The sequence below is a fragment of the Salmo salar genome, chromosome ssa08, assembly GCF_905237065.1.
Source record: "Salmo salar chromosome ssa08, Ssal_v3.1, whole genome shotgun sequence".
Lineage (NCBI taxonomy): Eukaryota > Metazoa > Chordata > Actinopteri > Salmoniformes > Salmonidae > Salmo > Salmo salar.
In genome coordinates this window covers 25734491-25753051 of record NC_059449.1, presented here as the reverse complement: position 1 = coordinate 25753051, position 18561 = coordinate 25734491, and the positions used below count along the sequence as shown (strand labels likewise).

The following is an 18561-nucleotide window of genomic DNA, read 5'->3' as shown; positions in this document are numbered from 1 at the left end:
ATTTTGCAATATACTGAGTAGATAGCCCGGCCATCACAGGCTAGCTATTTTGACACCCACCAAGTTTGGTACTCACCAAACTCAGATTTACTATAAGAAAAATTTTATTACCTTTGCTGTTCTTCGTCAGAATGCACTCCCAGGACTTCTACTTCAACAACAAATGTTGGTTTGGTTCCAAATAATCCATAGTTATATCCAAATAGCGACGTTTTGTTTGTGTGTTCAAGACACTATCCGAAGGGTAACGAAGTGTGACGCGCCGGCGGGTATCGTGACAAAAATTTTCAAAATATTCCATTACCGTACTTCGAAGCAGGTTAACTTCACTAGGGTAGGGGAGCAGCAGCATTCGGAATTTTGGATGAAAAGCGTGCCCAAATTAAACTGCCTGCTACTCAGGCCCAAAAGCTAGGATATGCATATAATTGGTAGATTTGGATAGGAAACACTCTAAAGTTTCCAAAACCGTTAAAATAATGTTTGTGAGTATAACAGAACTGATTTGGCAGGTGTAAACCTGAGAAAAATCCATCCAGGAAATAGGATTTTTTTAAACTTTTTTGTAGTTTTCTATTCAATGCCATTACAGTATCCATTAACTTAGGACTCAAATTGCAGTTCCCATGCCTTCCACTAGATGTCAACAGTCTTTAGAAATTGTTTCAGGCTTGTATTCTGAAAAATGAGGGAGTAAGACCAGTCTGAATGACTGGACCCTAAAGTGTCACAGAGCTTTTTCATGCTCAATCCCGAGAGCGTGCCTTTCTTGTTTACCTTTTATATTGACGACGTTATTGTCCGGTTGAAATATTATCGATTATTTAGGCTAAAAGGATTGAATATAAACATTGTTTGACATGTTTCTATGAACTTTACGGATACAATTTGGATTTTTTTTTGTCTGCCTGTTGTGACTGCGTTTGAGCCTGTGGATTACTGAAGAAAAGGCGCAAACAAAAAATAGGTTTTTCGATATAAAGTGAGACTTTATCGAACAAAACAAACATTTATTCAGTAAATGAATGTCTACTGAGTGCAACCATATGAAGATCATCAAAGGTAAGTGATTAATTTTATCTCTATTTCTGACTTGTGTAACTCTTCTACTTGGCTGGTTACTGTTTGTAATGATTTGTTGCTGGGCGATGTTCTCAAATAATCGCATGGTATGCTTTCGCCCGTAAAGCCTTTTTGAAATCTGACACCATGGGTGGATTCACAAGAAGTTCATCTTTAAACCCATGTATAACACTTGTATGTTTTCTGAATTTTTATTATGAGTATTTCTGTTTTTGAATTTGGCGCTCTGCAATTTCACTGGATGTTGGCCAGGTGGGACGCTAGCGTACACTAGTGAGGTTAACGGATTCTTCTGAACACTCTGCAACTGGATCTATAACTTTTTTGAAAAAACCCACATTTCTTTATCGATCACCAAATTATTTCTCGTAAATTACAATAGATAAATGGCTGGATCTTTTTTTCCTTACACCGTAGGTTCATGTACTTTGACGTGAAGCGGTCACATTAGCGCTATATTGCCATTTTTGACCAGAAAATGGACCTTAACTGGGCTAAATGCCCATTTGGCCAAACCTGTGTCTTTTCCATTTAGGAGAAATGGGCATGTCCAGTAAAAATGAAAAAAAATGCATGAAATTAAATGTATGCATTCACTAGTGTAAGTCACTCTGGATAAGAGCGTCTGCTAAATGACTAAAATGTAAACGTAAAATGTGATGTTTTGTCCATTTGCAATAAGTCGCCATCTGGTGGAATGTTCCGGAACAGCGGAATAATGACCAAAACTTTTAGCTTTTATAAAACGGAAATCAAATGTCAGAGAGAGATTTTATTTGATGACTTCCTGAAGATCCGGCCCTGGGGCACGACCTGAGGCCGTCGGCCTATTTTAATAATACACGCGGACGTCTAGTAATGGACCGTACATTTGCAATGTTAGGAGATACTCATCAACCATACGGGTAATGCCATCGGCGTCCCTTATGTAGGGAAGAGACTGTCCCTGTCAACCATGTTTACAAGGAGAGGATACTATAATATAATGTTGTTGGGTCTGTAACTAACAGACACTATATAGTGTCCCCTCTTCATGGTTACAGACCCAACAACATTTTATAGTATCCCCTCTTCATGGTTACAGACCCAACAACATTTTATAGTATCCCCTCTTCATGGTTCTAGACCCAACAACATTATATAGTATCCTCTCTTCATGGTTCCAGACCCAACAACATTATATAGTATCCCCTCTTCATGGTTCCAGACACAACAACATTATATAGTATCCCCTCTTCATGGATCCAGACACAACAGCATTATATAGTATTCCCTCCTCATGGTTATATGTTGTGCTGTGCTCACTTGAACAGGAAGGTGGCATGCCAGTCCTTCTTGTGTGCAAAATGTTGTCATCAAATGTGCTTTCAAGACAACTGGGAACTTGAAAAAGAAGTTGAATCGTGACGTCAGTGATCTTCAGGTCGGAGCTCAAGAAAGAGTTCCCCGTTTGGAATTCCTAGTTGGATGACTGTTCAAAACTTTTTTTCCCAGTCAGTGCAATTTTTCTTTCAGAGTTCCCAGTTGTCTTGAGTTGAAGTCTAAGATTTCCCAATTCAGAGTGTCCAGTTCTACAACCATTGTGATTATTATGATTTGACCCTGCTGGTCATCTATGAATGTTTGAACATCTTGGCCATGTACTGTTATAATCTCCACCCGGCACAGCCAGAAGAGGACTGGCCACCCCTCATAGCCTGGTTCCTCTCTAGGTTTCTTCCTAGGTTTTGGCCTTTCTAGGGAGTTTTTCCTAGCCACAGTGCTTCTACATCTGCATTGCTTGCTGTTTGGGGTTTTAGGCTGCGTTTCTGTACAGCACTTTGTGACATCGGCTGATGTGAAAAGGGCTTTATAAATACATTTGATTGATTGATTGATTTTGAATGCTGCAGAAGTCATGCTGGATTAACATATTAATAATAATAGTCAACCTTTTTCTTGCCTGTGTTGTCGCAAGTGAATGTTTATCTTTTAAAGCTTGGAAAAGAGATCATTTCAGACAGATGTTTTAATTCCTTAAACCCAGAGTTGGAGCAAATACTCTCTCCACCGAATAGCAGGCAGGAGAAGCAAAATATTGATTGTTTAGCAACGCTTGTAGTTAGCCACTGATTGTTGAATTTGTGATTTTCCTGACTTGTTGTGTAATGTTTATGTCCAATGGTGATGAGCACCAATACCTTATATCTATAATCTATCTACATATGACAAGGATTGAAAAGGATTTGCCAGTAGATTGTCGATGTGATTCATGATGATGACTGCTTGTGTTGCTTGCTAGCTAAGATTTTATAAGTAACATGATCAGTCCAATCACAGCTACGGTAGATATAACGTGATTTGACGTCATTTTATCTGTGGCAAAAGACCTTGAGCCTTCTTGTACGGTCACTTCTAATGTAAATCTATGGCAGAACCCAAGAGGGCTTGAACTGTGTATCTCTCCCTGTAGATTCATAGTGTCCCCAGAACACTGAGCCAATCACGGCGCAACTACAGAGATTACCATTGGATACGCTCTGTATTTTCCGCTGGCTGCCCCTCCACCACAGAAAGCACAGAGCTGGTCTGAAACACCTACATTTTGGAGCTGCCTTACTCAACAAAGAGACCATGTTTGTGTGTGGCTTTGTTAACTCAATATATATATATATTTACATTGTTTGAAAACTATGTGACATCAACTAACGGCAAAATAACATGCAAAACATTTTTATCATTTATTATAAAAATGTTTTTTTTTTGCTAATCAGGTGAGGCCCTGAATGACTGGTCGCCACTACTCTGGATTGATCCATTTCATTTTAGTAACGAGACTCTTTCTTGCTTGTGCCTGTCGTTTTTTTCACGTTAACGTTACGACCATGAACATTCTTGTAATGACCTGTCAAAGGCTACATTTTAGTCTGGGATTTAACGCACCGTCTCGACACTTTCATCATGAGAAAGAGAAGAAAGATAACTTTATTTTGATCAATGTTCATTTTTTTGGGGGGGTGGAGATGAAAAAATATATAATTTAATACGACTGAAGTGTTTACAAACTAGATGAGCTGAAATGAAAGCAACTTCTGACAACGAACACTCAGATTATAGTCACATTACGTCTCATCTCGAAAACAATGTACAGTATGTTTAGATAGGTGTAGTCTGGAGCCAGGCTTGTTGATTTATAATCTGAGGATATCCTGCAATTGAGGAAGTTCTAATTACGCTGGCCCGGGTTGAACTGGACAATGGGCCGTCACATCATCTGGCGACAGCGGGGAGGGAGGAGCGCTTTATCTAAAATCAAACTTTAATCTGCGCCCATCGCTCATGTTGTCAACAAGGCATCTTCAAGAAACATACAACATCTCTTTTCCATGAAATAAATGTTTTAATTTTCAAACTAGATTTCATTGGGAAGGTTGATAAATCCTTTATATCAAAAGCAGTCACTTAATTTGCATGTGAAAACACAGAATCCTACTCATTACTCCACTTGCATATCTACGTCACTTTCGTTTTGAGTCAACTTCGCAGTCGGCAAGAGCAGAACGCCTGGCTCACACCAGGGTGGCAGCCCGCCTCCAAAACGAGTCACTTTCCCCCCGGTTCAAACTCTTCTTACCGGGGTAACCCGGGCCAGATAAACAAAACCCCTCACTGACATAATTGTTTACGCAAGAGAACATGACAACACAGTAATTAATGAAACGACACAGGTGACTGTAAATAGGGTAGACAGATCAAGTGTTTGATGATTGGAGCCCTGGTCCAACCTTTATGTTAATGTATTCATATATGCAAATACACCAGATGCATTTATGCAAATGAGGCACATATAATTTTCTTTCCTTAAAAAAATTCAATATACCTGATACAATAACAACATGTATATATATATATATATATATATATATATATATATATATATATATATATATATATATGAGTGCATTCTTACAATATATATTTTTTTAAATTGTACAATAAAATTGTACAGTAAAACCTGAATTCACACCAAAATCTCTGAATTCCATTCATTATTGGTCCGTTCCAGTAAAATATTTTGCCCAAACACTAGGCATTCCCTGGAGCTGTTGTCAGAGGACAAACTAGGGTCCCCCAGCCACATCATAATTCACACGGACACAAACGACCTGAGGGCCCAGCAGGAATGGGTGGCAACAGCATTCAAATGAGTGATTAAAAAATCTTCTACTTTCCCCAACACACAAGTAGTTATCTCCATCCTGCTACCATGAAAATACTTTCACGATGCCACCTTACAATGCGTGAATGCAAGCATTTCGCGAGACTCTGCCTCAAAACCTAATGTCTACCTGGCCCACCACTCCACTCTGGACTTGAACAACCTTTGCAATCAGGTCCACCTCTACAAGGCAGTAATCCCAACGTTTGCCAGGACCCTGAAGGACGTCAACCTCAACCTCAACCGTAGCCCCAGCACGTCACACAGGAGCAACAGAGCAACGGGGAAAATCAAATCAAATCAAATGTATTGGTCACATACACATGGTTAGCAGATGTTCATGTGAGTGTAGCGAAATGCTTGTGCTTCTAGTTCCGACCATGCAGTAATATCTAACAAGTAATATAACCTAACAATTTCACAACAACTACCTAATACACACAAGTGTAAAGGAATGAATACGAATTTGTTCATAAAAATATATAAATGAGTGATGGCCGAACGGCATAGGCAAGATGCAGTAGATGGTATAGAGTACAGTATATACATATGAGATGAGCAATGTAGTGTATGAGAACATTATATAAAGTGGCATTGTTTAAAGTGGCTAGTGATACATTTAATTACATCAATTTTACCATTATTAAAGTGGGTGGAGTATAGTCAGTATGTTGGCAGTATGTTGGCAGCAGCGTGACACCCTCCCAGACATGCAAAACTCCCTCCTGAAGGACCTGCACCGATAGAACCCACTCCAAGAGGACCTACACCCAGACCAGAGCATCACCAGCCACACCCCAACAAGCTAAGACCACCCCAAGCAAACCCTGGCCACACTCTATATAGCCCCCCCCATATTAGACCTGTGCCCTTCCTGTCCACCCCATGCCACCTGCGGCAAGGACCTCAACAGGCCTTTGGCCTAAAGAGCAGGAACCCAGACTTCATTAAATTAATTGGAAATAAGGACATTGTCATCCCACAAGAAACATGGTATAAAGGAGACAAACCCACTGGTTGCCCTCTAGGTTACAGAGAGCTGGTAGTCCCATCCACCAAACTACCAGGTGTGAAACAAGGAAGAGACTCAGGGGGTATGCTAATTTGGTATAGATTAGACCTAACCCAATCTATTATTAGTCAAAACAGGAACATTTTACATCTGACTATAAATTCAAAAGGAAATGATCTAAACAGAGAAAAAAGTCCTCATGTGTGACACCTTTATCCCCCACTCAGACACACCCCTTATTACTCGTGAAGGAACAGGGGAATTACACACAGGACTCCTCAGACACACCCCTCATTACTGGTGAAGGAAGGGAGGAATTACACACAGGACTCCTCAGACACGCCCCTTATTACTGGTGAATGAAGGGAGGAATTACATACAGGACTCCTCAGACACACCCCTTATTACTGGTGAAGGAAGGTAGGAATTACACACAGGACTCCTCAGACACACCCCTTATTACTGGTGAATGAAGGGAGGAATTACACACAGGACTCCTCAGACACACCCCTTATTACTGGTGAATGAAGGTAGGAATTACACACAGGACTCCTCAGACACGCCCCCTTATTACTGGTGAATGAAGGGAGGAATTACATACAGGACTCCTCAGACACACCCCTTATTACTGGTGAAGGAAGGGAGGAATTACACACAGGACTCCTCAGACACACCCCTTATTACTGGTGAAGGAAGGGAGGAATTACACACAGGACTCCTCAGACACACCCCTTATTACTGGTGAAGGAAGGGAGGAATTACACACAGGACTCCTCAGACACACCCCTTATTACTGGTGAAGGAAGGGAGGAATTACACACAGGACTCTTCAGACACACCCCTTATTACTGGTGAAGGAAGGGAGGAATTACACACAGGACTCCTCAGACACACCCCTTATTACTGGTGAATGAAGGGAGGAATTACACACAGGACTCCCCCAGACACACCCCTTGAGAAGTGAAGTCCTCTAATCCGAGCCAGGTTTTATGCAAATGATCAACGTGCAAGTTACAGTAAGTCGTTTGCCTTTTTTCCAGTAAGAAGCACGTGACACGCTGACTCTCACACAGAGCTGTTGTTACACCCATTCACACTTCTGTTCTTATTGACACCATGCAGAGCTGTTGTTACACCCATTCACACTTCTGTGCTTAGTTACACCATACTGTCCTCTGATAAACAGAGAGTTGGTAGAGTAGTGTGCAGGAGTTATGTCTGTCCACTTGTTTTGATGTAGATAGAGAATGAGGAAGAGGGAAGGAGAAGAAGTGAGAGTAAATGTAGTCTCTCTCTGAAAAATAAATGGTTTAAATTACTAACAGTATAAAACAATAGACTTCTCTGCTGTTTAGGCCCTGCAGCTATTAACGTTGTAGCAGTATGAAGAGTTAGACTAGACTTCTCTGCTGTTTATGCCCTGCAGCTATCACGTTGTAGCAGTATGAAGAGTTAGACTAGACTTCTCTGCTGTTTATGTCCCGCAGCTATCATGTTGTAGCAGTATGAAGAGTTAGACCTAACTTCTCTGCTGTTTATGTCCTGCAGCTATACATGTTGTAGCAGTTTGAAGAGTTAGACCTAACTTCTCTGCTGTTTATGTCCTGCACCTATCACGTTGTAGCGGTATGAAACTTTAGGCTAAACTTCTCTGCTGTGTGGGGGAGACAGACAGAGTGGGGGGAGAGAGAGAGGGGGGGGAGATACAGAAAGAGACACAGCTAGGCAGATATGGAAGGAGAGAGATGGAGAGAGACAGATACAAATATTTGTGACCTTAGTCTTTTAGACACCCCTCCCCCTCCCCGGAAGAGGAAAGAGGTGTGAGTAAACATCTCTGAATAACTATTCTCTCTGGTGTCCATGTCACAACAGGATACAATAAATGTAGACCACAGGCCCTCTCTGAGAAAGATAGAGACATCACTGAATAACAATTCTCTCTGGTGTCCATGTCACACAGGAGACAGTAAATGTAGACCTCAGGCCCTCTCTGAGAAAGATAGAGACATCTCTGAATAACTATTCTCTCTGGTGTCCATGTCACACAGGAGACCGTATAGAATGATAAAACTCTACATGGTCATTGATGGTCGACCACAGAGGGCCAGACTCAGTCCTGGGAACCCCAAGAGGTGCATGTTTTAGTTCTTGCCACAACACTACAAAGATAATAATTAACTCTTCATCATCAAGATGTGATTAGTAGAATCCACTGTGTAGTGATACGTAACCTCTCAGAACTACAGTCATGCTCTGTGATGTGTGTGAATTCACAGGGTCCCATTTTACTCCATGTAAATATATTGTCACTTCAATGCTTTAATCACATGTTAAAATGTATTTACACTGTGGTAAACTAAACTAATATAAACTAAATATACAAACTAATCTACACTGTGGGAAACAAACATGGTTCTCAGAAAACAAGTCTGGAGTCACATGGTGGTGGTTAGTGTCATACTATTGGTTAGACAGTTTCCCCTTTAATGAGGTTGACAGTTAAAACTGTCTCTTACATTAGACTGAGTCACACAGAGGCTCCAGCTGTGCAGAGAACAGACACAAACCTACAACTGAGATAACAGCAGACTTTACAACAGTAGAAGTTACAACAGTAGAAGTTACAACAGTAGATGTTACAACAGTAGAAGTTACAGCAGTAGAAGTTACAGCAGTAGAAGTTACAGCAGTAGAAGTTACAGCAGTAGAAGTTACAACAGTAGAAGTTACAGCAGTAGAAGTTACAGCAGTAGAAGTTACAACAGTAGAAGGTACAACAGTAGAAGGTACAACAGTAGAAGTTACAGCAGTAGAAGTTACAACAGTAGAAGTTACAGCAGTAGAAGTTACAGCAGTAGAAGTTACAACAGTAGGAGGTACAGTAGTAGAAGTTACAGCAGTATAAGTTACAACTGAGATAACAGCAGAGTTTACAACAGGAGAAGTTACAGCAGTAGAAGTTACAGTAGTAGAAGTTACTTCATTTGAGCACAGTTGTGTAAAGATGTCAGAGGAAATCTATGAAAACAGAGATGGATTTAAAGGGAAAAAACCAGATGAGACCATGAATATTGATGATCATATACCCATCAACAAAAGACCCATCATGCCCTGCAAGAAGGATGGAGTTGGTGATCAACATTCAGGTAACAGTTTATCCTGGTATAGTGCTACAACACACACACACACACACACACACACACACACACACACACACACACACACACACACACACAGCCGTGAGTCTTTGGGTGAGTCTCTAAGAGCTTTGTACACCTGGACTGTACAATATTTGCCAATTCTTCTTTCAAAATTCTTGAATCTCTTTCAAATTGATTGTTGATCATTGCTAGACAACCATTTTCAAGTCTTACAATCAGACTTAGGACAGCTGTTACTTGGCCAATCAGAAACATTCATTGTCTACTTGGTAAGAAACTCCAATGTGTATTTGGCCTTTAGTTTTAGGTTATTTTCCTGCTGAAAGGTGAATTCACCTCTCAGTGTTTGGTGGAAAGCAAACTGAAGCAGGTTTTCCTCTAGGATTTTGCCTGTTCTTAGCTCCATTCTGGTAATTTGTTATCCTGAAAAACTCTCCAGTCCTTAACGATTAGTGGCACCCCCATAAAAATCACCATTGGCCTCATTGTGAAATCCCTGAGTTGTTTCATTCCTTTCTGGTAAATGAGTTAGAAAGGACCCCTGTATCTTTGTAGTGACTGGGTGTTTATGTTTAGTTTTTACCAATAGGTGCCCTTCTTTGCGAGGCGTTGGAAAACCACCCTGCTCTTTGCTTGTTTAAATATGTGTTTGAAATTCACTGCTTGACTGATGGATGTTACAGATAATTCTATGTGTGGGGTACAGAGATGAGGTAGTCATTTTAAATATAATGTTAATGCTTAGCCTAACCCTAACCCTAACCCTAACCCCAACCCTAACACCAACCCTACAATGGTTGCGTGGAAATTGAATTAACATAATACAAAAATCGCCATCAACATCCTTCAGTTTTAGAAAGAGATATCTGCTTGTTGCATGGGCCACATCTCAATCCACTGCATCCGCCCTTCCGCATCTGTGGTGGAAGGTGGCAGAGCTAGAGGGGTGTTTGTCAGACCATGAGACATGCTGAAAATCGGATCTTCTCACAAAATCATATGTAGCATCTGAACGGTTTGGCCTACAAACTATTATAACCACTCTATTGAAAGATGAGACTCTCACAAACGTGATGGGGTTCTCCATTTAGGACGTCTACAAGCCTCACAAGACTCTGAAGGTCCCCAGTACCAGTTTAAAACATTTATGGACGTATATATGGAGATAGTTTAGTGCCTAAAATAAGGGGATAAATACATGTAAAAAATATTAATAAAATGTTTCCTGATCTTCTCTATTACATTTCTTAGACACTTCAGAACTTCCATTTGATATTTTGGGGGAATTTCTGTTGTTCCATGTAGTGAATCTGTTATTCAATGTGTTTCTATTGGCTAATAGCGGAAATGACTATCTGTTGTTCCATGTAGTGAAAATATTATTCAATGCATTTCTATTGGCTAATAGCAAAAATGCCAAATTCAATGTTCCATCCATAGGGGTGGGGTTTCCACGTCACCACGTTCAATACCCAAACACGAACACAAAGCACAACTAGAATACAAATGGGGAATTCATTAGGGAGATTTGAACACTGTGGGAAAAGGGGGAATTCCGCAATCAGTTCACAATCCACAATCCGTTCTCGTTGTCCGTTCTGTTCTCCTGGTGTAATCCTAAAACTCAGGTCCTCAGCCAAACCGGTTCGGTACACAGTGGAGGTAATCAGACAGTCCAGGTCACAACGGGTAATCACACAGATAATTCTCTCTTTGCTCACACTCTCCATAACACACGTTTCCCCTCACAGTCCTTCCTCCGTTTGTGCAGCCCACTTCCTCTTTTATCCACAAACACTCCCTGGCTTAACCTGTTTGGGCTAGGGGGCAGTATTGAGAATTTTGGAAAAAATATGTGCCCATTTTTAACTGCCTCCTACACCAACTCAGAAGCTAGAATATGCATATTATTGTTCAGGTTTGGATAGAAAACACCCTAAAGTTTCTAAAACTGTTTGAATGGTGTCTGTGAGTATAACAGAACTCCTATGGCAGGCAAAAACCTGACAAGGTTTCATGCAGGAAGTGGCCTGTCTGACAAGGAGTCGTGCGTCTTGCATCTGTTTATTGAAAAGTAAGGATCTTAGCTGTAACGTGACAATTCCCAGGGCTCCAATAGGCTCTCAGGACGCGGGAAAATCATGAAGGTTGACGAGGCAGCCTCAGGCTGAAACAGATTATCATCTTATTCAAGTGTCCCATTAGGTGACAATGGAGTGAGGCGCGTGCGCGATTAGCCCCCGTGGAGTATTTTAATTCGGCTGTTTAGTTTATTGCAGATTCCCCGGTCGGAATATTATCGCTTTTCTACGAGATAAATGGCATAAAAATTGGTTTTAAACAGCGGTTGACAGTACGGTAATGGAATATTTAGACATTTTTTGTCACGCCATGCGCTATGCTCGTGACCGTGGATTACCATTCTGATAGTGTCTAGAACTCACGAACAAAACGTCGCTGTTTGGATATAATGATGGATTATTTGGGACCAAACCTACATTTGTTATTGAAGAAGAAGTCCTGGGACTGCATTCTGACGAAGAACAAGAAAGGTAAGAACATTTTTCTTATAGGAAATGTGATTTTGGTGAAGGCTGAACTGCGTGGGTGTCTAAATAACTAGCCCTGTGATGCCGGGCTATGTACTTAGAATATTGCAAAATGTGCTTCATTGAAAAATGGGTGTCTGATTATTTCTGGCTTGGTACTCTGCTGACATAATCTAATGTTTTGCTTTCGCTGTAAAGCCTTTTTGAAATCGGACAGTGTGGTTAGATTAACGAGAGTCTTGTCTTTAAATAGCTGTAAAATAGTCATATGTTTGAGAAATTGAAGTTTTTGTATTTTTGAGGAATTTGTAATTCGCGCCACGCCTATCATTGGATATTGGAGCAGGTGTTCCGCTAGCGGAACGTGTTTAAGTATCAATCAAACACTCAAGGAAGACACTAACTAATGGACGGTTTGGAAGTCAGTTTTTTTCTCACATATTTCCTTTAATGTAAGTTGAATTGCCGTACGTGGCATGTGAACTGATAACAGAACAATCATTAGCCAATTTCACTCACCTTTCTGAACTAAAGATTGTTTCAGACATTCTGTGTCTTTTTGTAGCTGGTCTCTCTCTTTGGTCAGGGTGTTGTTACTGGTCTGTAGCTGGACTCTCTCTCTGGTCAGGCTGTTGTTGCTGGTCTGTAGCTGGTCTCTTTCTGCAGTCAGGGTGTTGTTACTGGTCTGTAGCTGGTCTCTCTCTTTGGTCAGGGTGTTGTTACTGGTCTGTAGCTGGTCTCTCTCTCTGGTCAGGGTGTTGTAACTGGTCTGTAGCTGGTCTCTCTCTTTGGTCAGGGTGTTGTAACTGGTCTGTAGCTGGTCTCTCTCTCTGGTCAGGGTGTTGTAACTGGTCTGTAGTTGGTCTCTCTCTTTGGTCAGGGTGTTGTAACTGGTCAGCTGCTGGTCTCTTTCTTCGGTCAGGGTGTTGTTAATGGTCTGTAGCTGGTTTCTCTCTTTGGTCATGGTGTTGTAGTTGGTCTGTAACTGGTCTCTTTCTGCAGTCAGGGTGTTGTATCTGATCTGTAGCTGGTCTCTCTCTTTGATCGGGGTGTTGTAACTGGTCTGTAGCTGGCTCTCTCTCTGGTCAGTGTGTTGTAGCTGGTCTGTAGCTGGTCTCTCTCTTTGGTCAGTGTGTTGTATCTGGTCTGTAGCTGGTCTCTCTCTCTGGTCAGGGTATTGGAACTGGTCTGTAGCTGGTCTCTCTCTTCAGTCAGGGTGTTAGAACTGGTCTGTAGCTGGTCTCTCTCTTTGGTCAGGGTGTTGTAACTGGTCTGTAGCTGGTCTCTCTCTCTGGTCAGGGTATTGGAACTGGTCTGTAGCTGGTCTCTCTCTTTGATCAGGGTGTTAGAACTGGTCTGTAGCTGGTCTCTCTCTTTGGTCATGGTGTTGTAGTTGGTCTGTAGCTGGTCTCTCTCTTTGGTCAGGGTGTTGGAACTGGTCTGTAGCTGGTCTCCCTCTTTGGTCAGGGTGTCGGAACTGGTCAATTAGTTTCTCTCTGTGAAATAATACAATCAACAACCAAGATAAAAGTGGAAAAGTTAATCAGACATTTCCCGGATTGAGGTCAATTTCAATTCCAGTCAATTCAGGAAGTACCCTGGAATTATTTTCAATTAGAAACATGTGGAATTGGAATTTGGTGTATTTTCTTAATTAAATTGAATGGAATTGAAATGGAACTGAACCCTGGTCATTACACCACTGATGATGAAGAATATTTGAGTGAGAACATAAACTCACGGTAGAGTAACAGGCCTATGATCCAAGCCAGCAGGAGAACACACAGCATCCCCAGACACACTGCAGCAGTTGGGAAATGTCTCTTCCACCTCCAAAGATACACTGAAGCACATATTATTATCATAAGAACTTGATCAATCTATATGTTTTCAGAGAGGTTAACAACCCATGCCTCGTTGGGGCAGGAAGTCCATATAGGTCTCGGGGTAGAGCCAGCGGGCTGCAAGATATCTCCCTTCAATCACCCTTCCTGCTGTCTGCCACAACACGCAATTTTGACTTCTTATTCCTCTTTGTAATTCACTGTGTATTTATTCCTTGTATCACTATTTGAAATGTTGTATCTTTAACTCTGCATTGTTGGAAAAGGATCCGTAAGTCAGCATTTCACTATTAGCATATCACGTTTCAGGGAAGATCCAGATGCAAACAATGTCGAAGTAACAAAAGTTTATTACTAGAACAGGGGGCAGGCAAAACGACAGGTCAAGGACAGGCAGAGGTCAGTAATCCAGATCAGGGTCCAAAAGGTACAGAACGGCAGGCAGTCTCGGGGTCAGGGCAGGCAGAGGTCAATAATCCAGGGTGGTGTGACAAGGTACAGAAATGACAGGCAGGCTCAGGGTCAGGGCAGGCAGAATGGTAAAAACCGGGAAATCTAGAAAAGAGGAACTAGAAACAGACAGGAGGAGCAAGTGTAAAAACGCTGGTAGGGTTTACGAATGAAACGAACTGGCAAAGACAAACAGAGAACGCAGGTATAAATACACTGGGGATAATGAGGAAGATAGGCGACTCCTGGAGGGGGTTGAGACAAGCACAAAGACAGGTGAAACAGATTCCGGTGTGACAAGCATATGTTTACGAAGCATATGACAAATAAAATGTGGATTAAAATATGTTCCACTACTCATTTTGGGTGCCTGAACTCTGCAATATGTTAAAGCCAATATTCTGTAAGAGGTTTTGGAACTCAAGCAGAATAAAATGTGAGGTGCTGGAACTCAGTTCTGGTGTTCTGTCCCTTGTCAAGCTTGTGTTTTTCCCTCAGTGATTCAAACAGCAAATGGACACAAAAGCAGACGGCAATACAACGCTGATAAAGAGCAAGTTCTTATGGTAATAATTTGTGCTTCAGTGTTTTGTCAGTGGTGGAAGAGATACTCTGGAGCTGCTGCAGTGTGTCTGGGGCTGCTGTGTGTTCTCCTACTGGCTGGGATCATAGGCCTCTTACTCTACCGTGAGTTGATATGTTCTCACTCAAACATTCTTCATCATCAGTGGTGTAACAACCAGGGTTCAATTACATTTACATTCCAGTCAGTTCAATTCAGAGAGTACACCAAATTCCAATTCCACATTTTCATGATTTGAAAAGCATTGAAGATATTTGGAATTCAATTAGAATTCCAGTGTACTTCCTGAATTGACTGGAATTGAAATGCAACTGACCCCAACCTTGGTAATGTCTGATTAACTTTTCCACTGTTACCTTGTTCATTGATCGTATTATTTCACAGAGAGAAACCAATTGACCAGCTCCAACACCATGACCAAAGAGAGATACCAGTTACAGATCAGCGGAAACAACCTGACTGAAGAGAGAGACCAGCTACAGACTAGCAACAACACGCTGACCAAAGAGAGAGACCAGCAACAGACCATCGACAACACTCTGATCAAAGAGAGAGACCAGCTACAGACCAGATACAACACCCTGACCAAAGAGAGAGACCAGCTACAGACCAGATACAACACCCTGACCGAAGAGAGAGACCAGCTACAGAAAGAGACAGAACGTCTGAAACAATCTTTAGTTGAGAAAGGTGAGTCAAATAGTCTCATGACTGTTCTGTTTGACAGTCTCTGTATCAGTTCACATGTCACTAACAGACAGGAATTTAACTTATATTAAATGTAAAATGTGAGAAAAAAACTATAACTTCCAAACCGTCCATTAGCTAGTGTCTTCCTTGAGTTTTGATTGATACTTAACCTCTATGGGACCGGCGGGACGAATTCGTCCCACCTACGTAACAGCCACTGCCATCCTGTGGCGCGATTTTCAAAATCTTCAAAATCATATTACTTCAATTTCTCAAACATATGACTATTTTACAGCCATTTAAAGATAAGACTCTCGTTAATCTAACCACACTGTCCGATTTCAAAAAGGCTTTACAACGAAAGCAAAACATTAGATTATGTCAGCAGAGTACCAAGCCAGAAATAATCAGACACCCATTTTTCAAGCCAGCATATAATGTCACCAAAACCCAGAAGACAGCTAAATGCAGCACTCACCTTTGATGATCTTCATCAGATGACAACCCTAGGACATTATGTTATACAATACATGCATGTTTTGTTCAATCAAGTTCATATTTATATCAAAAACCAGCTTTTTACATTAGCATGTGACGTTCAGAACTAGCATACCCCCGCAAACTTACGGGGAATTCGCTAACATTTTACTAAATTACTCACGATAAACGTTCACAAAAAGCATAACAATTATTTTAAGAATTATAGATACAGACCTCCTCTATGCACTCGATATGTCCGATTTTAAAATAGCTTTTGGTGAAAGCACATTTTGCAATATTCTAAGTACATAGCCCAGGCATCACGGGCTCGCTATTTAGACACCCGGCAAGTTTAGCACTCACCATAATCATATTTACTATTATAAAAATGTCATTACCTTTTGTTGTCTTCGTCAGAATGCACACCCAGGACGTCTACTTCAATAACAAATGTTGGTTTGGTCCAAAATAATCCATCGTTATATCCGAATAGCGGCATTTTGTTCGAATGCGTTCCAGACACTATCCGAAATAGTAAAGAAGTGTCGGCGCTTGGCGCAATTCCTGACAATAAAATTCAAAGTATTCCATTGCCGTACGTCGAAGCATGTCAACCGCTGTTTAAAATCAATTTTTACGTCATTTTTCTCGTAGAAAAGCGATAAAATTCCGACAGGGAATCTCCTTTTCGGCAAACAGAGGAAAAAAATCCCAAAAGCGGGGGCGGTCGGGGTCACGCGCATAAGCTAGTGTCTCTTGATGGGCCACTTGAGAAAGGCGATAATGTGTTTCAGCCTGGGGCTGGAATGACGACATTCTCTTTTTTCCCGGGCTATGAGAGCCTATGGACGACGTGGGAAGTGTCACGTTAGAGCAGAGATCCTTAGTAAATGATAGAGATGGCAAAGAAGTTCCAGAAATGGTCAGACAGGCCACTTCCTGTAAAGGAATCTCTCAGGTTTTGACCTGCCATTTGAGTTCTGTTATACTCACAGACACCATTCAAACAGTTTTAGAAAATTTAGGGTGTTTTCTATCCATATGTAATAAGTATATGCATATTCTAGTTACTGAGTAGGAGTGGTAACCAGATTAAATCGGGTATGTTTTTTATCCAGCCGTGTCAATGCTGCCCCCTAGCCCTAACAGGTTAATTCAATGTTGTATTAAAGTGACTAAAGCAAGAAATGTTCAACTTACAGTGTGTCCTCAAGGATGGAAGAAGCTTGGTAGCAGTTGTTACTACGTCTCTACTGATTCCAAATCCTGGGAGGAGAGCAGACAGGACTGCAGAAATAGAGGAGCACACCTGGTGGTCATCAACAGCCAAGAGAAACAGGTGTGTGTGTGTGAGGTAGAGAGAAAAAGAGTGATAGAGATAGCGAGCAGTAATGGGTATGTTTTAACAATGTTGTCTCTCTCCCACTACTACAGACATTGGTCAATTGGTTATGTGGACGGAAGAACTATGTCTGGATTGGTCTGACTGACTCTGTTTCTGAGGGGACCTGGAAATGGGTGGACGACACACCACTGACCACAAAGTAAGACATTCATGAATTATGTTTCACTATGACATCACTGTCTGGAGTAGTAGGTTCACAGTGGACAGCCTGATTCTATGTGTTGTTTCTCCTACAGGTATTGGAACAGTGGACAGCCTGATTCTATGTGTTGTTTCTTCTACAGGTATTGGAACAGTGGACAGTCTGATTCTATGTGTTGTTTCTCCTACAGGTATTGGAACAGTGGACAGCCTGATTCTATGTGTTGTTTCTCCTACAGGTATTGGAACAGTGGACAGCCTGATTCTATGTGTTGTATCTTCTACAGGTATTGGAACAGTGGAGATCCTAATGGTGGAAGAGCTGAGAACTGTGTGTATTTCTACTCCTGGACATCAGACAAAGGAGAATGGTGGGACTATGACTGTTCCTATAAATACAGATGGATCTGTGAGAAATAGGATTCCTCCTCGGTACTCTCTCAACTGCTAAATAGGATTATGATAAGTACTTTCAATCATAAACTATTTTCTGCTCATTCTGTTTACCTTGTCAAGTACATACAATATATAACAATGCAAATGTAATAATACATTGTAATAAAATAACAAAACATATGCAATAACAATACAATGAATTGATAACAGAATAACTTTTCTCTCTGTTGTTGTGGAAATTCACCACTAAGGACTCAAATTCAAAGGAAATGAATCAATCTTAATTATCACAGTTGTAGAGGTTCACTGACTCAATATAAAGCTGATGCTAATTTGTATTATTATTACTTTTTAGTTTAGTCTTCTTGCTAAATATTTTTCTTAACTCTTCTTGACCTGCACTGTTTGTTAAGGGCTTGTAAGTCAGCATTTCACGGTAAAGTCTACACTTCTTGTATTCGGAGCATGTGACTAATACAGTTTGATTTGATTTGAGACCCTTTATACTGCGACACAAACAAGTCATATAAGCACGGTTGGTTCCTGCATGAGACTGACTGATACCA

The 18561-nt window shown here is 41.1% G+C and overlaps 1 protein-coding gene across 1 annotated transcript; it reads left to right on the top strand.

Annotated features, from left to right (window-relative positions):
* The first annotated feature begins 8787 nt into the window (after positions 1-8787).
* Positions 8788-18191, top strand: LOC123723951 (CD209 antigen-like protein C). Its single transcript, XM_045723231.1, has 6 exons — positions 8788-9442; positions 14886-14987; positions 15268-15573; positions 17256-17392; positions 17488-17597; positions 17887-18191. Exons 1-6 carry the CDS (start codon positions 9301-9303, stop codon positions 18017-18019), a joined length of 930 nt encoding a protein of 309 aa, XP_045579187.1. The 5' UTR covers positions 8788-9300; the 3' UTR covers positions 18020-18191.
* The last annotated feature ends 370 nt before the right edge of the window (positions 18192-18561 follow it).